Source organism: Coptis chinensis, chromosome 2 (genome assembly GCF_015680905.1).
Source record: "Coptis chinensis isolate HL-2020 chromosome 2, ASM1568090v1, whole genome shotgun sequence".
Classification (NCBI taxonomy): Eukaryota; Viridiplantae; Streptophyta; class Magnoliopsida; order Ranunculales; family Ranunculaceae; genus Coptis; species Coptis chinensis.
The window spans coordinates 109,495,162-109,516,678 of NC_141457.1; the positions used below are offsets into that span (position 1 = coordinate 109,495,162).

General features: G+C 36.5%; 3 protein-coding genes across 7 annotated transcripts; 2 read left to right on the plus strand and 1 right to left on the minus strand.

Annotated features, from left to right (window-relative positions):
- The first annotated feature begins 176 nt into the window (after positions 1–176).
- LOC147520445 (uncharacterized) lies at positions 177–4,489 on the plus strand. Of its 5 annotated transcripts, none has more exons than XM_086591952.1 (7): positions 177–737; positions 1,023–1,088; positions 1,166–1,264; positions 1,357–1,413; positions 1,531–1,594; positions 1,689–1,898; positions 3,786–4,489. In XM_086591952.1, the coding sequence occupies exons 2-7, from the start codon at positions 1,057–1,059 to the stop codon at positions 4,296–4,298; spliced, it is 975 nt and encodes a 324-aa protein (XP_086448078.1). In that variant the 5' UTR covers positions 177–737; positions 1,023–1,056; the 3' UTR covers positions 4,299–4,489. The 5 variants fall into 5 exon arrangements, with proteins under 5 accessions (XP_086448078.1, XP_086448079.1, XP_086448081.1 ...); XM_086591953.1 differs by having other exon boundaries at positions 276–404; XM_086591955.1 differs by having other exon boundaries at positions 284–737; positions 3,789–4,489.
- Positions 4,490–9,140: 4,651 nt separating this feature from the next.
- Positions 9,141–15,854, minus strand: LOC147520446 (transcription factor E2FC-like). The gene is made up of 14 exons (XM_086591948.1): positions 15,479–15,854; positions 14,925–15,156; positions 14,752–14,793; positions 14,558–14,643; positions 14,289–14,377; positions 14,150–14,204; positions 10,692–10,744; positions 10,562–10,612; positions 10,422–10,470; positions 10,273–10,338; positions 10,121–10,197; positions 9,837–10,032; positions 9,701–9,758; positions 9,141–9,619 (listed from the first exon to the last, which is right to left on the minus strand). The coding sequence occupies exons 1-14, from the start codon at positions 15,713–15,715 to the stop codon at positions 9,492–9,494; spliced, it is 1,419 nt and encodes a 472-aa protein (XP_086448074.1). The 5' UTR covers positions 15,716–15,854; the 3' UTR covers positions 9,141–9,491.
- A 1,383-nt stretch (positions 15,855–17,237) lies between these two features.
- Positions 17,238–20,607, plus strand: LOC147520447 (RNA demethylase ALKBH9B-like). Its single transcript, XM_086591957.1, has 6 exons — positions 17,238–17,753; positions 17,873–18,358; positions 18,827–18,912; positions 19,192–19,502; positions 19,805–19,876; positions 19,968–20,607. Exons 1-6 carry the CDS (start codon positions 17,588–17,590, stop codon positions 20,416–20,418), a joined length of 1,572 nt encoding a protein of 523 aa, XP_086448083.1. The 5' UTR covers positions 17,238–17,587; the 3' UTR covers positions 20,419–20,607.
- The last annotated feature ends 910 nt before the right edge of the window (positions 20,608–21,517 follow it).

Sequence of the window (21,517 nt, forward strand, 5' to 3'; positions counted from 1 at the left end):
TGGAGACCTACCTCCTACCTCCAACGGCTCTATAATAAAATATTTGATTGGTCTCTTATATTTAAGCTAATGATTCATCTTAAGGCTACTAGTAAGATTAACAATTCAACACATTGGACTGATTATTTCCTTAATACGGTATTTATAATTAATAGCATTGGTCTAACAGTCGGGATGATTGAGAAAATGCCATCGAACTCTACCAGAGTTTCCCCTTTCTTATCCATAATTAGGTCAACTTTACATAAAGATATTTATTTGATTAATTAATACTTGGCTTGAAGGGCACAACTTCCCCTCCTTTTACACAATACGTCTTGAGCGTCCATTAGATACAAACTCAAATGATTAGCAGGAGAAAGTGATCAATTAGTACAATGATGCTGTCTACTTCCTCGGAACACGTGAGCCGTTGGATCCACGTTCCCTTCGATCCAAAGATCCAAAAATAATCGTCACACGTGTCTTCTTATCTTTTAACGGAACTGAACAAAAATCTCAATTTAATTTTGTAAAAAACCTAAACAAAATTCCACACGAACGTTTAAATTCAAAACGACCTCTATACAAAATACAACACTCTCTTTTTTACACCGACACATAACTGTTTTTCCTTGATACCGTTTCGGCCACACCGGTTCGGGTTTCTGGGTTAAACCGAAATCTATTTAAACCGGTGTTTTGATGTGAAACAGTTTAAAGCGTTCAGATCAAAAGGAATAAGAATCTTTACAAGTGTAATATATTCTTTTACTTTAATTTTCTTTTTAACCTTTATTTTTTTGTTATGTATTAAATTTGTAGTTAATTGAATAGTAATTTTAGGAATTGACTCATTTACGGTAATGTGCATCTGTAGTACTGGTTTTGTTTTCAAGTGATGATTAGTTAGTTAGTAAGTAAGTTTGTTGTTTTTCCCCAATTATCTTTTACCTTTCTTCAAATCTTAGGATTTGTCCTCTTTTGTGTGTTTAGATAATATATTTCACAGTAGTTATTAAACTAATATTTATTTTTTGCAGTTAAGATTTGGTTCAACATTTTAGTGGATTCAAAATGATGGGATCATTTCTAACCAGAGGACTAGTGTAAGTTGTTAGATTTTAAACTAGAGGTCAAATTTTGTTGGAGTTAATAGACTAATTAGTCGTGGGGGTTTTTCCAGAATGATATTTGGATATGCATATCCAGCGTATGAATGCTTTAAGACAGTGGAGAAGAACAAACCTGAAATTGAACAACTTCGGTTTTGGTGTCAGTACTGGTATGTATTTTTGAACTGTGGATGTATCGACATGTTTTTAAATGTGGATAAAGAGTTTCGAACTGAATAACTTTATTTTATTAATCATATAGGATTTTGGTCGCAATGCTGACAGTGTTTGAAAGGGTTGGAGACACATTCGTTTCATGGTAATGAACTTATAGTGGTTGAGATCTTTTTTCAACATATAATGTAAATGGCGGGTTTTTTATCATGATACGTTCACAGCAGTATATTTGATGTTTTTCTTTTGTTGCTTTTGAAAGGGTTCCAATGTACAGTGAGGCAAAGTTGGCTTTCTTCATATATCTGTGGTATCCTAAGACAAAGGTACAGATCTTCAAACCACACTGGAGAGTTTATGTCTATAGTTTCTTCGTGATAAGTTTTTATGTATTCTTGATGTCTTCTTATCTTATTTCAGGGAACTACATATGTATATGATTCCTTTTTCCGGCCATATATTGCAAAACATGAGACAGAGATTGATCGTAACCTACTGGAACTAAAAACTAGGGCTGGGGATATGGCTATTCTTTATTGGCAAAAGGCTGCAAGTTATGGGCAGACTAGGGTTTTTGAGATTTTGCAGTATGTTGCATCGCAGTCAACAGCAAGGCCTCGTCCTGCTCAGGTATCCAATGATAAGAAGCTGTAGGTCTTATTGATGTCACCTCACTATCATTTGTTTATAGGTATAATGTAGTACCATCTTGTGTCCACATACCTTGTCTAACCAGCACCCTGCTGCCGTTCTAACTCCTTTTTTCAGTGTCTTGTAAGTGGCATTTGAACATATTCAATAATGTTACTCATTACATAATTAACAATCAAAAGAAGTATATGAAAGCATTTTTTTATTCTTTACATCCATTTTGAGTTACTGACAGGCGACAATTTAATGTGAAAATTTAACGGTATCTGATTTATACATCTGATTGAATTGCCAATAAAGTGGTATACCCATTACATAATGTTTTAACCAAATTAACATGTCACATCCATTTTTCCACTGTCGATTAATTTTACGGAAATGAGAATTAGAAATTAGGGCTATGGAGAGGAAAAGGCGTGTGCGTTGGTGTTGGCGGTGACGTAGCGTGACATTCCTACTGTGTGGCACGTTGTGCGATGTGGTAACTTTTGCAGTTTACTGCTTTGAGAATTGCTAAAGAGCACTTGTCTTTACATGGTTTAAGAATTGCTAAAGAGTACTTGTATTTACCTAGTTCTCGAAAGATATTGTTTGGCGGCCTTTTGTCTTATTACCTCAATCCTTGTCTTCATGGAATGGATCACGTTAGTTGTTGAAGCTCACTCCCACTTGAAATTCCAAGCTACCTAAATTCATTGATCATTCCTCGCATACAATTGCTCTCCCCTACCGCACATTCTTTTGATGTACCACCACCATTTGCTGGCACAAGGTGACTAAAGCGCAATTTTGGGTGTATATGATATCACCACCAGAGATATCGTCTTTACCAAATTCAGCTCCACTGTATATTTTTAATTTTGTTGAAAGATGTTCTTAACTTTTCGAACAAATTGAACTTTTGTGAGGCTAATCTCTATAGGCAGGAGATTGTTTTGACCAATACCGTGAGCTTAATCCATCTTCTAGGTTCATTGATGTACCTTGTCTTGAACCTGGTTATTTACTACTATGTCGCGTTCAAAGAAAAGAAAGGAAGTATAATTTCCATTTAAGCTCACTGTCGTCTCTCCCTTACTATTATTAATATACTATATTAATTTACAGTAATAGATGATGATTTATAAGTGGAAGCTTTTATGATTTGTGCTCATGTTTATTGTCTATATCCTCTTTAGCGTGACAGTGGAATCGAGATGTGTGCTGTATTGAGAATAAAATTCACTTTATTGTGCATTGGTAACTGATTTACAATGTAGATTAGAGCATGTTTTATTTGGCAAGTGGGATTTACTCAGCTTAGCAGGATGGTGCTTAGTTGATAGATTGTTCTCTAGAGGAGGGTTTTGAAGTTTAATATATCAGTTAGTTTATCTTAGGGTTTTCTGTCTGATTTGGTTGGCAATAGCATGTGCTTTGGTGATGGATTGTGTTAGTGTGATGGTTTAGAAGTCGTATAGACTCTCTTTCAACCTTGATATAAAAGCTGCCAGTATAGGGCAATTGCAGAGCTCGTAAGTCCTAATTGAGTGATAGCACTTTATATCTAATAAATATACAATTGCAAATTACAATATTGTCAATGTTTTCTCCCTTTAGTTTGTTGTGTGGGATTACTTAGCTTTGCAGTATGTTGGGGGTTTTCTGTCTGATTCAGTTAACAATAGCATGTTGTTGGTGATGGACTGTGTCTGGGTGCTGGTTTACAGGTCATAGATAGATTCTTTTTCAACCTTTAGTTAAAAGTTGTCAGTATAGGTTATTATAGAACTCCTAAGTCCTAATTGAGTGATCACACTTCTTATCTAATATAAAATTGCAAATTACAATATGGTAAATGTTTTCTCCCTTTTGAAATTACAACAGCAGGAGGCAGGGGTACGCCATCCTCCGCCTACTGTAAGAACACAACAAGCAGATGTTAATGCACAGCAGCCTCCACAACAACCACCTGAGCCTCCACAGCAGCCACCCCAGCCTTCACAACAAGCACCTTCTCGTACTTCAAGTACAGGTTCAAGTCAGAAGCAGCCTCCTTCCAGGACTAACAGTTTAACTTCGACCCAGCAGCAACAAGCACCTTCTCGTACTTCAAGTACAGGTATTACTCAGCATCAGCAAGAAACTGCACTGGATAAAGCCCCTCCTGTGCCTTCAGCGCCTGCAGCTACAGTTCAGGTGGAAGCAGCTGGTGCAAGTCAGCCTGCAGCTCAGCTCAGTAGCCAGCCCACCCAAACTGAAGCAGAGTTGATGCGGATCGAACAAGTGTCTTCAACTGGTGGAAATGTGAATCCACCTGCACAAGATACTGTTATGGAGGAAGTGATTCGCGTTACACGTAGCAGATTGAGGAGGAACCGTGCAGCTGCAAAAAGTTAATTCATCAAGGCTGGATAAGGAAAGCGCTACAAGCCGCAGTTCATTAGTTCACCACTTATCTCACTTTTTTACTTGTAATTGTGCTGCGTGAAGCAAATTGTAAGTATTGAATAGAGTCGTCATAGATTGTTAGTTAACGCCTCTGTACATTTATTTCCTCTTTGTTTTGGATAATGGAACAGTTAAGCTGGGAGTGACTGAGATGGGGCTTGACCAACTGGAATTGGAGAACCATGCATAGAAAATTAAGACTGAGTTGCAGGTAAACTTCTATAGTCTAGCTAGAAGAGTCTAACACTTTTACTCTAGGAAGTAGTATGCTGTGGTTTGTTTCATCCCATTCTAGATAACGTTGTTGGTGGAAAAAGCGTGCTGGGTTTTACAATCCTTTGTACGTGAGAAGGTCTAGGCAAGGACGCACGTCCCAGATTTTGACTAGGACCATTATTGAAAGTTCGTACTTCCAGTATTACTTTTCAGGGCACTTGATTATGCATAAAATCTGTGCAGCCACAAAGGGGCAGTGATTCGGTCATTTTGAAACTACATCCCCTGTTTGAAGCGTTCGACCATTTCCTTTTACTGGATTTATAGCGATGACTGCCGCGATAGGAATGCTGTAACAAGTTACAATTGAAGTTTTCTAGTTGTTTAATTTTCATTTTGTACACCAAAAAAATTACGATTCTACCTTTACACATCTAATCTCTTTTAGGATTTCTTGATTGTAAAAAACTTTCAAGATAAAATTGTTGTTTTGTGTTATGACTCTAGGCCATTTAAAAAAAAATTGCACTCTCATCACAAGGAGACACTAGTGTTATCCTGAGGCCTCTGGGTGTTGTTCTCTCTCTTGAGGAGACGTTACTTGATAGTGCATTCCGTATACCCTTTCACACTGTGAAAAGTATACCACGTGTTTGTCGTTTGGCCTTTTATGGTGCATTGAAGTATGCTCTCTTGAATATTACGGCTGATCCTAGTTTAGTCATGTCATGGGTTCGTCTTCTCTTTCTTCTGTGCTGCACTCTACAGGTTTTTCAGCCACATAATCGTCAGGAACGTCGGTCTGGTAATAGGAAAAACCTTTAACAGAAACAGATTCTCTATGCTTTGTCGATATGGAACGAGTCTGGTGGATTGTTTCGCCCCTTAGAGTCTGCAGTAGAGCGTCCTTCAATCCAGCCACCCCAGAGATCTCTTTCCACTCAGAATGTGCGTCAATGCTTACAGAAAATTGCTGATGGGCATTTTACTACAGTGGTAAAAGTGTTGTCATCATCAAGGGTTGCCTCTAACTCGGCGGCGACTATTCAAGCATTAAAGGAGAAACACCCAATGCGACAACCACCTATGAGACCAACTGTTCCTTTTCTGAGCCCCTTTTATTGGTAGAGAGAGACACCCTTTTGTCATGCATTAGGTCGTTTTTGAAAGGTATTTCTTGTGGCCGTGATGGTCTCTGAGCTTAGCACTTGTTGGATGCTATGAGTGGTGCTGCAGCAACTATATCGTATGATTTGCTAGATGCATTGACCCATGTGGTGAATATTTGGTTATAGGGACGATGTCCACAGCTGTTAGCAGAATTCATAGCGAGTGCTCCGCTTACTCCACTTCTTAAGCCGGATAATAGTATTTGTCCTATAGCTGTGGGCATGGTTTGGCATCATCTGGTCTCCAAGATTACAATGAGAGGAGTTTACAAAGATGTGGTTGGGTACTTACAGGATTTTCAGTATGGAATGGGTGTTTCTGGTGGAGCAGAGGCGATTTTGCACGCTGCCAACCGTATGGTGTATGCTAACAACGACAATAACTTTTTTTCTATGCTGGTAGATTTTCAGAATGCTTTTAACATGGTTGATCGGACCATTATGTTGAAAGAGGTTCGTATCCGATGCCCAGCTATTACCCCTCTTGGGTCGAGTACTTGTATTGTCAACCTGCAAAGTTATACGTGGGGGATGGCTACATATGATCTGCTACTGGGATCCAGCAAGGTGACCCTTTGGGTCCCCTTCTATTTGCACTGGTGTTGCATCCTCTGATTCTACGAATCCAGTCCAGTTGAGTTATTGTTACAGGTGTGGTACCTAGATGATGGAACTCTGATCGGGGATACAGAACAAGTGTTGACAACTTTGGGTATGATTCAGGAAGAAGGACCTTCTTATGGGTTGGTTCTTAATGTAACCAAAACTGAGATATTTTGGCCATCACTGGATCCACGTCGCTCTACTCCTGGTCCCTTTCCTTCAGATTTGTCCCATCCTCAGCAGGGGGTCAGGTTGCTTGGAGATGTAGTTAGCACTGATGCATCTTTTGTCATGGGTCTTGCTCGCAAGCGTATTGACAAGGTTATGACTCTGATAGACTGTTTAGCTGTATTGGAAGATCCACAGTGTGAGCTAGCGTTCTTACGAGCTTGTGTTGGGCTCTCTAAGTTGGTCTTCGCGATTTGTACTTGTTCACCATCCTTTTTCAGAGAAGTATCTCAGACTTTTGATCGGTATTTTCGTAGTGTTCTCCAGGGTATTGTGGTTTCTGATGGTCTTGGCTTCGGTGATTTACAGTGGCATTTATCGACACTCCCATTATGTCTGGGTGGTTTAGGTATTTATTGTGCCACTGATGTCTCTACATTTGCTTTTGTGGCATCCCGTTTTCAGACTTCTGAACTTCAGGACCACATTTTTAGGAGTTGTGGTACAATGTCTTTGGATGAGATTCTTGATGTTGCTAGCAGTGCATTGAGTCTCTGCCTACCTGATTTTGACCTCAATTCTCTGGCTGCGAATGCTACCGTCCCCTCAAAACCACAAAACGTTTAGCAGAAGCGTTCTACGGTAAGATTATTGCTGGTATCGAGAGGGAGTTTGATTTATTTGTTCGTCAAAAGGCAGTCATGGGATGTTTACATTCGAAACACGCAAAAGATTTTCTACTTGCTATTCCGATAGAGGAACTTGGACAACGTATGTCGCCGGTGGAGTATCGTTCTATTCTCCGATACCATCTCATGATTTCTTTGTACTCTGACGGTGGTTTATGCCATGTTTGCAAAAACAGTAAATTGGATGCTTTTGGGGACCATGCAGCACATTGTCGACATTTTTCAGGTTTCAAATACCGACATGATCATGTCAGAGATATTTTATGTGATGCATTTTGGAGGGCTGGGGTACAAGTGTAGAAAGAAGCTCCTGTTAACTTTCTCACTGATCTGAATGAGGGAAGATCGACTCTTCGGCCTGCGGATGTCTTGATTTACAATTGGTCTGAGGGAAAACATGCATGTGTTGATATAACTAGAGTCTATCCGTTGGTAGGGTTGGAGAATGGGGACTTTGAGGTGGGAGAAGCAGTTAATTAAAGGCACCTCCAATGGAGAGTGTAAACCGTATAGAGTGGAAATTTTACACTCCAAATATAAAAAAATTCTCTCCAATGGGGGTGTTATACTGTAGGTAATAGTGTATTAGCTAGCTAAGAGAGGGTGGGGAATTTCTCCTCTCACCATTTATTAGTTAATAAAAACTTCGGGCGACACTTTCGAAACGACGACGTCTGAGTGAAATAATTTTCGGATGTCACTTGGAGTAACGTCCCTTTCTAATTCTAAAGTAATTTTTTAACTCGGACGTCACTTGGACGTCACTCCAAGTGACGTCCCAGTTTAAAATCTATTTTTTTTTTACACTCTTCCATTGGAGAGTATAGAGTGTGGATATTTATAAGCTATACAATACTATACAATTAGAGGTGTAAAATCCTAATGGCACCTACGTGGAGCCTAGGTGGAGGTGTAATTTTACACCCCCCATTGGAGATGCCTTAAGAGAGCAGCGACAAGAAAGATGGAGAAGCATGAGGAAGTTTGCAGGGCTAACCACTATTGTTTAATTTCATTTAGTTTCGATACTTTCGGTTTTTTAGAACAACAGTCTTTTGAGCTTCTTAAAAAGACTTGGTTTTGGAACAACGTCTTTTGAAAAGATTATGAATAATAGCGTTATAGCGTTATGGAATTTGGTTTGGTGGTTTCACTTGAGTTTGTTTTTAGAAGGATAGGATTTGCTATTTAGAAAAAATGTGGGGCAACTTATTATTACACGCTTGTCCTTTTTAGGCCACAACACTTTATGGAAAGTTTCACTTTGGGCCACTGTAACCACTACGATACAAAATGTGCCCATGTGTACAAACGGGTGCCTATTTGTACTAATGAAAGCTGATGTGGTGCCTCTCCAATTAGCCACGTAGGCACATTTTCTAACAGAATGGTAACAAGTCCGTGCCCTAAAATCCCTAAATCAGTCGAAAGAAAAAAATAATCATGGCCTAAAATGATAAAAACGTTCGTGGTACAAAACGACACTTTTATGAGTTTTATCAACTTTCAACTAGTTTTCGGGCAAAGTAAAGAATAACCTGACCAACGTATACCAAAGTCAGCCAGGCTCTTCCACTGGACACTGGAGTAAGCCTAACACAACAAGAATTTTGCTAACTTACTTTTTATATATTTTTTATTTTTTCTGAACATCGCAACTTATGTTCGCTCAGTTGTATGTTTACTATACATGCCTTCAGTTCAAGTCGTGAAGAATATCACATAAGGGCATTTCTGCTGTTGGATGAAAGCTGTGAAGTAATTATTTTGCATACTGGTTAGAAGTTCGAACTCCCTAAATCGTCTTTCTTTCGAAGAGGTTACCGGTATCTTTTTAAACAGGATATTATTAATCATTTGCTAATGTAAACAAGTAACAATTACAATTTATCCTGTACAATCATTCAATGCACCACAAGTTACCCTCTACAAGTCTACAACCATACTCAAAGCTTCAAACTAGTGCTGCGAGTAGTTGACTCTTATGTCATTTATCATTCTCCACTTCCCCAGGCGTAGGACCAAAAATCTATCGACCTGGAATCTGGATATTAATATGTTACACAAGCATAAACAAAAGAGAAGGAAAAAAAAAATCTAAGTTTAAGCTACAAGCAATTTTGTGTATAACAAAGACAATAAACTTTTCTTTTCCTTTTTTCTTTCTTTTTCTCACTATGTTAAACCTCAGCTTGTTTGGGTTATTTGGTGCAACTCCAGATTCTCCACTCCCATGCTTCATGTTAGCAACTGTCCAATTAGTTTAACCACTTTTCTAGCATTAGCTTTACACTCTTCTAAGTTCTTTGCATGCACCGTTGATCAGGGATAGCTGGGGGCTTACGAGGCTGCCTCAGTGTAGCAACACCACTTTGTGGAAAATCTACCTGAATGAATTCTTTAACTTGATCCCAATCATCGTTTGCTGCAGGTGATATGAAAGAGCAATCATTGACATCCCAATTTATTAATAACCTGAAAACAAGTCAAGGATATGGTCACTTACCCCACAAATCAGAAATGTGGACATCACGATCTGTGTTGAACCAGTAATCATCGTCAATCTGAATACAGTCCGAAGATTAGTCAACTAAGAACAAAAAGTTTTTTAGCTGTCAATTTGAAGCCATAAATATCCTTACATTGGCTTCTGAGGGAATGATCTTCTGTATTCCAGTTGCATGCGGCATTGTTGGGGAAGTTTGGTTATATTGGTCTTCTCTTGCCTCAGACAGTAACCCTGAATGTTGCACTTTTTCAAACAATGCAGCTTCACCTCCAACACTATTTTCAATAGATTTTCCTGTTGCTATCCGTTTGACGTGTATGTCTTTGGCCCTATTGCATTTAGTGTAAGAATAAGTTAAGAGTGCAATAAGAAAATTAATCCAATACTAGGTACACTTTCCCTTTACTAGATATAAACCTCACTAGGTACAGATCAATGGGTCCTGTTGTGCTTCTAATGATGATTTCAAACTGCCTTTCTGAACAGTCCATATCCTGTCCAAAAATATATTCGATTAATTAATACTATCCAAACTTTCCAGAAAACTCAACTTCCATCGTGCCTTTTACCTGATCAGGGTCTGGGACTTCAATAGAACTTGCCTTTGGAGCCTTTATAGCAATAAGTGTTTTATTCTGTCACCAAAATATATGTAAGAGAGAATTACTAATGAGCATCAAATATGAAATTAGTAATGGACAGTAGTAGAAAATTAAACCTGAAAGCAGGGAACGCTCGTGATATCTTCTTCAGTCAAGAATAGGAACCTAAATAATCCACACAGAAAACATTAAGTATAGGAACCAATTTGTTAATTTGGAGCACAAGAAAGAAAGAAAGGGAGAAACACTTGCATACTTCTGACTGTTTGCATCAACATCCAGGGCCCTTAACCTTTCTTGTTTCAGTCTGAAAAGGGTAACATGACGTTAGCTTTATTCTAAGAATACTAGAAAGTGTATAAATACACTTATCCAAGGAAACAAACCTTATCTTTTCATCAAGCCTGTTTTCTTCATCACATAGTCTTTGAAGTTCAGCCTGTGGAAAAAGTATGAAGATTCAACAGTGCATTCAGAGTTCAACCACTTTAGAGCAATGTTTGCTAAGACCTTAGTAATTTTGAAAAAAGTTTCTCGAGATATATCAAGTAATATGCATGACCAATATGAAATTCTGAATGGATACCATACAATCATTATAAACATAAGCCATGCATATGCACCATAAATAACAAATTCTTAAAGGAACATAACGTATGTTAATATTGATATTAAGTGCAAGGGGCATGGCATGTACTTAATATGTGCAGAAACATGTGAAATTGAAGGTAATATTGCAACACCGCAGTTCAGTGAAATTAACATGATCCACCAAATCATAAATCCTAGTCGTGTCTCATATCTATAATACAAAACAGCTCAGTTTTTAAGAAACTTATAAAGACTTAAGTGGTGGTCCCGGTTTTCTCGGGATTTGTGCTAAAAATACTTTGAGTCATATTTAGTATATACTACTAAAAACAAGTTAAACCAAAACAGCCCTTCCGGATTGAAACTCTTCCTACCCAAAAAGAAAAGCTAAACCCAACAAAAAAGGAGTAGTACACTGACCTACTTTTTAGACCTACTATTGCGACTCACTATTTGGATAACGTTGGTTTGCATTGCAATACGCACAGACACGTATCTCTATGTAAATCAATGATTAAGACTTTTGACACATCAGTAGGTTGAAATAGTAGGTCAAATAAGTGGGTTGGAGTAACATTACTGACAAAGAAGGCTTTTACGAGTAAACATTTTGTTTCCTTCTCTAAAAATTCGACTACTTACAAAGAAATTTGATTCGATCGGGTTTCTTACGAAAAGAAAAAACCTTCTCTTCAGGTGCGCTATGATTTTTTTTCTTTAGTTTGTTTAGATTTCTTTTATCATTTTTGATAGGCTATAGTTTCCTTATTCAAGAACCTCAAGTTTGATGTTTAAAGGTTATCATCAGGGTTTAACTTTGAAACTTTGTTCTATGTTTCATTTTTAATCCTTCTTTGTGTCCCTAGATAGAGGGTTCTTGCTTGCAGAGAGTACCCATTGATGGAGTAAGAATGGCTACTAACTCTGAAGCTTGAAGCATTAAGCATTAAGCATGAAGACTAAAACCTTAATTAATTAGGATATGTTTTTTTATGAGTTTCATCACATTTACTTTTTTGTCTTTTAAGTTTGAGTTTGCACAAGTCAAGCTCTTTTGAACTCTTCGTGAGTAAGAATTTCATTTTTTAATTTTTTATGTGCCAAAAAGTTGGAGAGAAGCCAATTTTGCGGTCAGATTTGAGAGTGTCCGGGGGATATTAAAAATTCCCAAAAGAAAAACCATAAATAAAAAAGAAAAAGTTCGCCTAACCCCTAATTTTTCTTTTCTTCACACAAAAAAAAAAAAAAACTCCTAAAAAAGCACTCCAAATTCAACTCTTTCAACACTTCTTCAATAACCTTCTTCAAATGGTGGAAATAACGGGTACTCTCTTTCTGGCTCTTTGATCTTCAAATACTTTTTTTCAGTTCTCTTTGTTTAATCCTGTGTAATTGAAAGAATTGTAGTTTACTGTTTTGGGAATTGTCTCGGTTGCATACTAGATTCTAACATTATTATTTTTTTTTAAAATTGGGTAAGGATGGAGAAAGGAAAGGAACTTAGCCACACTGGGACTGAGCAGAGCACGTAGTTGAATAGCAGTTTTAGCTAGAGTGTTGTGACACTATGTTCAATTTTCTAAATTTATTTGTATTAGTGTTCTAGAGTGAATATGCATTCAAATTTCTACTACCAATTCTATCATGCATGTAGCTTTATGGTCGGTTTAGTTCCAATAGAACTATGTCTCTATATATTTAATTTTAAAAAAGTCGAAAAAACGAATTGGAGATACTGCTGACATAATTTTATCAGTATTTTACTTTTCTAATGAATTTGTTGACTACTAAATTGGTTGAATTAGTTTTCTAGAAGTCCCATATAAACTTCATTGAAAAATTAGCTAGGTGAATGTGGCATATTCCTCCAAGTATTAGTCTGCCTAGCACGAACATTTAACTCAAACACAAACTGTAATAACAAAAGCTAGCTTTCAAATTCGGAAAGTACCATACCATCATGAGTAATTACCATTGTCCTTTCTTTGCTTAATATATATATATATCCTTTCTAGAGAAATTTTTGAGAGAATAATTGTTAGACACTTATACGTTTTTCTTCCTACTTATATTGGTACTTCACGTAAATTTTTCTTTTTCATTCCTACAGATTTTGGTACTTGCATAAAACGATCTACTCAAATTCAAATTATTATAGGCAAACAATATGCACAACTATAAAATTCAGTATGTTTCCTTTTGTTTTGGTAAATCTTTGATGATCTATGATTTTGAACTTCCGGTTTTAATGAATAGCCTTACAGAATCTGTTTAAGGATAGTGTTTCGGGCCATTATTGTTAAAAGAGAATGCTTACAATTGTGTGTTAAAAGAGAATTCTTACATAAACCGCAATAACAAAGGCCAGCTTTCAAATTCGGTAAGTACCATGTCATCATGAGTATTACCACTGTCTTTTCTCTGTTTAATATGATGTATTGTTTAATTTTTGGTCTGTTATAGTTAAAATTATAGCTAGAATTTATTGAATCATAGCTATAAGTTTCTTAATACATATATTTTTTGTTTGATTCGCCGAGAGATTTCTGAAGGCGTAAATAGAATCCAAGTTAGAATCCAAGCTAGAAGATGAGAACTGAGTACTTTTCAGCTGGACTTGGTGTTCCATCCTTTTAACATAAAATGAGAACCAACAATATGATTTGCAATCTGCTAGAGTTTTTTCATCCTGCTTAAGGCTACTCTAGGTAGTTAGGTTGTGCCAAAGCCTACCTAAGCTTCTAAAGTTATACTTGTACCAAATATGCTCATAATAGTTATAATAACACATTGCATTTTAGATCATCATCTTAGATCTACCCCCTTTTGTGTTCATGCAAATAATTTACATATCATGTGTTATTATAATCCAAAACTGGCGCATTGTCGTGTGAAGTTATTTATAATTCATATCATGTCTAATATCAATATGGCGCCATACAAGTTCATTTCAAATGTCAAAAAAAAAAAGGGAAACCATGCCAAATTTTTAAAAAATAAATTGGTGTGAAATGGCATTTGATTCAATAACACCCATAATAACAATCGAGTGGCATCACCACGGGTTAAATTCTAGTTATTTGACATGTTGGATACTTCCGCGATTTGTTTCAGGAAGTATCCATGCTTCCTTGATCACATGTATATCATAGCAGTTAAAGTTCAACAGTAGGCCAGCCAACTACCAAATTAAGCTAAATTACGCAGCAAATATTTAGATGACCAAATCTATTCATTACTGTTTAGTGGATACCTTCAATCTAGCAACTTGACCTTCTACCTCCAGTGGCCTTGACAAACCTAGTCCCCTGTCATGAAGACAAACATTATAGTAATTTACTTGAAATAGTATGTGAGAAGGTGATCAAAAAAAGATTGTTTATCACTCTCACTTTAAACGTATGTGGTTTTTCGATGTTTTTTCTATTAATTCTATTCCTTCAAGAACATTTGTAATGTCGTATATCCTCCTCTTTTGTACCTGCCAAAAGATTAAATCAACATCACCCTCACAAAAAATCTTAAATTTATGAAGTGTGCAAACTATCGAGAGTTTGTTTGTGTCAAAATTATATATGTCCCAGACTCCCAGGAGCCCCTCCCTATTTTAAATATGGACAATGCATGTTTTGCAGCAGCATATATTAGTTCAGTCTATTACCTTTAACACTTCTGCGGTTTTGTTTAGATCTAGAATGCCATCATCAGCCTCCAACATCAAAGTAATGAATTTTTTTGTCAACAAGCCTGCCAAAACATACTGCATCATTACCAGGTATCTGTACGAGCAAAGGGCAGCTATTGAATGATGATAAAACAGACAAGATAAACATTTCCTTACTCATAGTAACGTACCTAAAGAACTGTCAATACGACCGCCTGGAGGCTGACCAGACCCTGAAATCAAGTTTCAAACATGTAAGAATTGTCCAAGCAAGTTCTACGCAGTAGACACTGAATACTTCCAATGACAGATTAAAATGCAGTAATCTTAGTACGGGAACTTATTTAAAATGGGGAAGCGTTACCGTCTTTGGATGTAATGTCTTGATGTTCAGATTTTACGTGTTGTGAAACTTTTGCTTTACTGGTACGCCTAGGATTATTCATCCATTCACTAGACTTTAAATGCTTGCCATTCTTGCCTTCCATGAATGTATTTTCAGACTTAACTGCTTCCATTGTTCTTTGGCCAGCTACCAATCCACCTCGAGAATCATTGTCTGTCGTGCCGTGTGTTTGCTTCAACTGCAACAAGTTCTACACAAAAGATTTGCATTATTGAGCTGTTAGGAATAGAGAAATGTGCAATGCTGAAACACAGAAAACCTCCCATACAGAACAAAACTAAAATCAAACGCAAGCATAGAAACAGTAACTTTAAGTCCACAAGCTTAAATTAGTTTCCAATTCATAATTATCTAAAATAGAACCATATTCAAAGAACAAAATTACCCATTTGCCATTGAAATTACAAATTTATACCAATTATAGGATTAGTAATTCACTTATTTACTTCTAACCAATATAATTGAACACGTGGTAAAAAAAATGAAGGAGTAAAATAAAAGAAGAAACTTACAGAAGAATTAATATTATGATTGTTATTAGTAGTAGTACCAGGGGGGAAAAGATTTAAGGCTAATATTGGTTCGTCTTTTGCTGGGGGTGGGAGAATTTTATCGTAGATGAGAGAAGAAGAGGCGAAATAAGGTGACTGACGGTTTAAAGGACCGTAAAATTGAGCTGCTGATGATTGTGAGGATTGAAATCGAGGGTTTAATGATGATGGGTTTGAGGATTCACGGGAAATAGACATGGTAAAAGAGGAAAGAGTTGAGAGGAGAAGAGGGAAAACTAATTAGTGGAGTGATTAGTAGGGGTAGAGAAGGAAGAAGGGAAGACGTCAAACCTAATAAACAGCGGGAAGGACATTTGTTGGGTTTGCTTTCGAATCCCCCCTCTTCTATCCGCCCATTTGACCCGACCCGTCTAGTTCTCTGGAATTTTTTATAATATATTAGATGCCCATGGGCCTCGATGGGCTTGGTTTGGAATTAAGATCGAAGATTATCCTTATAGGCTTATCCTAAAGAATAATTTAGATTTTGAAGATATGCACTCAAGCTCCATTAGATTCAATTTAATTTGGGATCCGGTTCCGGGACTCAGATTTTTTGACTCAATTTCTTGACCGTTAGATTGAGTTCATCCAATGGTTTAAATTAGAGATGAAAAACCATTATTGCTTTTCTGTAAGATGATGTCATGTAGGACCCATTTTTATTTCTTTAGCTTCTCTTTCATCGTTTTTTAAACAGGGCGTTATTTTAAGTGACGTGGTAAAGTAAGCTAAACTATTATACACGGTTTTAAATAAATTTGATGTAATATGATAGGTTTTGGATTATTTTGGATATTATATGATTATATCATAATTATAGATTTTGAAGCTGCTAGGTAGTAATCATAATCATAGGTTTTAATTTCTTTAATTTTTCGATTTTGAATTATAATTATTAATTTCTTCAATTGCATAATTGTTAATTTTTAATCCTTCTATGCAACAACTCATATTGGTTTTTTTCTAAGTTCTATTTGCACCACAGCTTCTAATTTTTGACTAAAAAAATAGTGGGATCAAAAACGGTTTTAAAGAAAAAACAATAAAACTGTCTAACCTAAAAATTAAAGGTGGTTTTTTAGCGAAACGAACCTATCAGTTTGCACAACATGAACCAAAATACTCGAGGTATGTTTATTTTGTACGAAAATGTAGGTGATGCAATTGGCGAAAATGTAAGTAATCTGATATAAGCAATGTGAAGTGGATAAAAATAAGAGAATGTTGGTTTTTACTCTTCACAAAATAATATAAGTGAAGACGATGAAACATAATCTAAATAAATAAAATTGGGTCCTATATGATGTCATCCTACACAAAGCAATAATGTTTTTTCATCTATAATCCAAACCATTTGATGAACTCAATCTGATGGTCAGGAAATTGAGTAAAGCTTGAGTTAAAACAAATATGAGTCCCACGAATCGGACCCATTCAATTTATGTTGTTGGTGCTCTTTCTTTCTCGAAAACTCTTTTATAGAGGACATGTAAGTTTGATTTGATACAATATCAAACCTAATAACCAATAAATCAATTAGTCGATTTGGTGTTTGGTTTGGAAATATTCAATTTTCTACCAAATATTGAATATTGTTTTTTTTAAATCAACACGTAAAGACTTTTCTCCGATATAAAGTTGATAAAACATGATGCAAAATAAAATTTAAGTTGATATATCACTACTAAAGATGCTTTAAGTCATAACTTCATTTTTTATGTTCACAGAAATCAAAACAAAGTCAACAAAAATAATATTCCCAGGACAAAAAAGTACCTAAAACGAATATCATTTTACCTTCCCTACTAAATTTCTCACATTCCCTAATTAGAAAGAACCATGTGTTCTTGTAGCACAGTCGGAGTCGTTCTTTTAGGGTACCCCCAAACTTTCCCCAAGCTTAGGACCTTTTTAGAATAATTATAATTTTATTTTATTTACCATCGTCTGTGGCTCTTTTAATCTCTTTTCCTAATTGATTCTCTACTCCAACCCACCACGCAAAAACTAAACATTAATAAAACCGAGGAGAGAGAGAGAAACAGAAACAGTAAAAAAAAAAAAAAGATGAATCAGAACAAAGATGACGACGATCCCTTCATTCTCAATTACCAACCTTCAGAACTCAAAATCGCAGCAGAGTTTCTAACCAATTGGCTTCCTTTTCTCACAAAAGATCTCTGTCGCACGTGCACTCACACCCTCTCCAATCGCATTCGTTCTCTCGATCCAGGTGCAATTTTTATTTAAATATTTAAATATTTGTATATTAATTAGAGTTTAGTTTGTGTTATTTCGTTTTAATTGAATTTAGGGTTTGGCTGTTGAATTTTTAAATTTTTTCTGGTGAAGATCATGTGGGAGAGGAAACTCATGATGATTGCGATTCGGATACAAATTTACTTGGGAGTTGGACAGAGAGTGCCAATGGGTTTTCGACATCTGTACCGGAATCCTCTCAAACGACGACGAATGTTGAGTCCCCGAGTGCACGGATGTTGTGGGGTGATATTGAGGAAGATGAGCTGGATGATTATGGTGAAGTTGAAGGAGAGGAAGTGGACAAGCATTTTTTGAGAGTGGAAGTTGATTCGGCAAATTCTGAAAGGAGGGTTCAGAGTAAAACTACATTGTCAAGGGAGAAAAGAGAGTACATTCGGTTTAGAAGTGTTAAGAGGAAGAAGGATTTTGCTTGCTTTGAAAGAATTAATGGGAAACTCGTGAATATTCTTGACGGGCTTGAACTTCACACGGGTGTTTTTAGTGCTGCTGAACAGAAACGGATTGTTGATCTTATATATTCACTTGAAGAGAAGGGACGAAATAGAGAATTGAGAGGTATGCTATTCACGCAAAAGTAGAAGATGGTTTATCAATTGATCGGTTTTAATTTTCCATGCTGAATGTTAGTTTCCAGCCTTAAACTTCATAACTGTTTTATAGTATGTGTCTCATATTGTATCTTCTGAGGCATTTAGTTAGGATATATCTAATCGCAAATTCCTGTCGTCACCAAATCTCAAAAGGGTAATACAGAATATGCGGAAAAAAATATATGGGACTTAGGATAAAAGAAGCAGAAAAGTAAAACTGATTGTGAAGGTATATATCAATTATTGAAAGTTAAACTAAACATGAATGACAAAAGAAATTGAAGTATAAGAAAGATCAACTGCCAGTTTGTTTATATATCAATGAAAAAGAATAGAATTAGAAACTTCCAGAGATCATGTGTTCTACTCTGTGTATGTAATCGTGATCAAGATTTTTTTATCCTATCATCTGACTGCTGTGTTCTACATGCAGCTCGCACATTTTCTGCTCCTAAGAAGTGGATGAAAGGAAAGGGACGCATGACCATCCAGTTTGGTTGCTGCTATAACTATGCTGTGGTATGTTCATGTCCTGCAAAAGTTAAGATATTAGACAACATTGTTGACTTGTTTCTTTTTTCAAAATGCATGAACATAATGGGTATGATGGACAAGTGCATGCAGCAAAATGGATTGACAATCCATGCATGACAAGTAGCTGGTTCATCTATTATTGTTCAGTTTTTATCTGTTGCATGTCATCTTATAAAGACAGCCACAATGAACATATTAAAGTACAGTTAATGCAAAAAGTAGTGAATATGGTAGAAATTCTCATCCATATGTTTTTGGTGACAGTCGAAAGATGGCAGAGAACCAGGTATTCTTCAAGATGAACATGTTGATCCTATACCTCCTCTCTTTAAGGTGATCATAAGGAGGTTAGTTGGATGGCACATTCTTCCTCCAACTTGTGTACCTGATAGTTGCATTGTCAACATTTACGATGAGGGAGACTGCATACCACCTCATATTGATCACCATGATTTTGTTCGACCATTTTGCACTGTATCCTTTTTAAGTGAGTGTAATATAGTATTTGGAACGACTTTAAAGCCTGTGGGACCTGGTGATTTCGGTGGTTCTGCTGCTATACCCCTGCCCGTGGGGTAAGTATTATCTACTTTAACTACACTGTATGTTTTCCTTTGTCTCTGATGTTCTACCTGTTTGACTGTCTTATCAATATATGGGAGTAGTTGATTCTGTAAGTTGTGATCTTTTGCCATGTCTGCCCTATTTGTTGTTTAAAATGTGGGATACACCATGTTATTTTTGTACTTGTAGAAGATCTCTGTAGGTAGAAGGAACATATCCCAGAAGAAAGTTCTAGAGCAAAGATTGACTATGACTAATTTGAAGTGCTTATCTTTCAAGACTCTTAGGCATTCCTCGTGACTTTTGTTTTCAGGTCTGTGCTGGTTTTAAAAGGAAACGGAGCAGATGTAGCAAAGCATTGTGTGCCAGCAGTGCCTACTAGAAGGTGGGTGTAGTTTACTATTATCTATTCTTAGTGGGTTTGGCAACATTTACATAGGTCTACTAAGTTCTAACCTAACCGTTATTTGCTCCAGGATTTCTATTACTTTCAGGAAAATGGCTGAAAGCAAATGTCCACATGGGTTTGTTCCCGAACCTGATTTGCAGGGGCTTCAACCGCTTCCATATGATGTTGACGAATCAAATGTTATGAGTCCTCCAAAATCTCCACCTTTGATGAAAAGACATCCAGTAAGACAAGTGGATTATGATAATAGAAGAGAGTTTTCTAGTAGAGGCAACCGTTCAGAGTCACGCTACTTTGGTCAGAGGCTACAACCGCTTCCATATGATGTTGACGAGTCAAATGTTATGTATCCTCCAAAATCTCCACCTCTAGTGAACAGACAGCCAGTAAGACAAGTTGTTTCTGAAAATGGAAGAGGGTTTTCTGGTAGAGGCAATAATTCAGAGCCACGCTACTTTGGTCAGACTAGGTCACACCCCGAAGGTAGGCGAAGAATGCGGGTGAGTTTGGGCACCTGATGGTCTATCTGGTCGAAGTATACGCCAACAGCCTGTTACAATTATTATTTTTTTCTTTTTGTGTTGCTTGTGCTTGAAGAGTTACATATATATCTTCCTGTATTGGATGCCCCATTTGATGCATTTAACTGTTAATTATAATCATTATGAAAGATGAAGAAATGACGACTGAAAAAGAAGTTTGAGGCATTTCTAGTGCAAGGAATGTGCGTCAAATGGTTCGTTTGGTCCCTTCCTTTGTGTCCCAATGCTTAGATAACTGCAATCGAGAGTATCCTGTTTCTTGTTAATGCCTGTCAATAATTTGTTACAACTAAATATCTACAACTACAATAATTTATTAGCATAATTTTCCTGCTGCAATCTATTTGCTTAATAGTTTTGTATTTTGGTAACTCATTTGTTTAATAGTTAATACCATGGACCAAAATATCGACGATATATCCGATATATCGCCGATATATATCGTGGTAAACATCGATATTTGACATATATCGAATATAGAATCTTTTTTTCCCGATATATATCGGAATTTCCGATATGAAACTTTATATTGCCGATATAATCGATATTTCCGATATAATCGATATATATCGGTTGACTTTTTGACCATTTTAAAATATAGGCGATATTTCCAATATATTTCCGATATATATCCGATATTTCCGATATTATATTTCCGATATTTCCGATATTTTAAATAGTTTTTGTTACCCAAAAAATGGGAAATATCCGATATATCCGATATATATCGGGGTACACCGATATAAATATTTTGGGCCTTGGTTAATACAAGGTGCAGACGTAGTCGTGGAAAATGTGTCATCTGTTTCCAGGACGTATTTAAGCCGGAGTCTACTGAGCGTATCAGGCTATCAGTGCATTCCAAGTTCCAATTTTGTTATGGTTAGGGCAAAAATTAATCTCTGGAATACCAATAAAACCTTAATTTAAATTAATGTATAATAATTTACATGTTCTTTTCAGTTTTTCAATCCCTCAAATCACAGCGATACTGTTCCCGGGGCAGAGCTTTGAAATTAACAAGGCTATGCTTATCCTGGCAAATATAACCTGCTCCTCTTGAGTGTGTTTTTTT

Bases quoted from the DNA above. Each gene is read 5' to 3' on its own strand.
- LOC147520446 (XM_086591948.1), bottom strand. From the start codon at position 15,715: ATGTCTATTTCCCGTGAATCCTCAAACCCATCATCATTAAACCCTCGA. The intron at 10,033-10,120 runs GTTTATATCTAG...TAAATGCAATAG, and splicing joins ATTGATCTGTACCTAGTGAG to GGCCAAAGACATACACGTCA. The intron at 9,620-9,700 runs GTAAGTGACCAT...TATCACCTGCAG, and splicing joins CCACATTTCTGATTTGTGGG to CAAACGATGATTGGGATCAA.
- LOC147520447 (XM_086591957.1), top strand. From the start codon at position 17,588: ATGAATCAGAACAAAGATGACGACGATCCCTTCATTCTCAATTACCAA. The intron at 17,754-17,872 runs GTGCAATTTTTA...TTTCTGGTGAAG, and splicing joins CATTCGTTCTCTCGATCCAG to ATCATGTGGGAGAGGAAACT. The intron at 19,503-19,804 runs GTAAGTATTATC...TTTTGTTTTCAG, and splicing joins GCTATACCCCTGCCCGTGGG to GTCTGTGCTGGTTTTAAAAG.
- LOC147520445 (XM_086591952.1), top strand. From the start codon at position 1,057: ATGATGGGATCATTTCTAACCAGAGGACTAGT. The intron at 1,265-1,356 runs GTATGTATTTTT...TTAATCATATAG, and splicing joins CGGTTTTGGTGTCAGTACTG to GATTTTGGTCGCAATGCTGA. The intron at 1,414-1,530 runs GTAATGAACTTA...TGCTTTTGAAAG, and splicing joins GGAGACACATTCGTTTCATG to GGTTCCAATGTACAGTGAGG.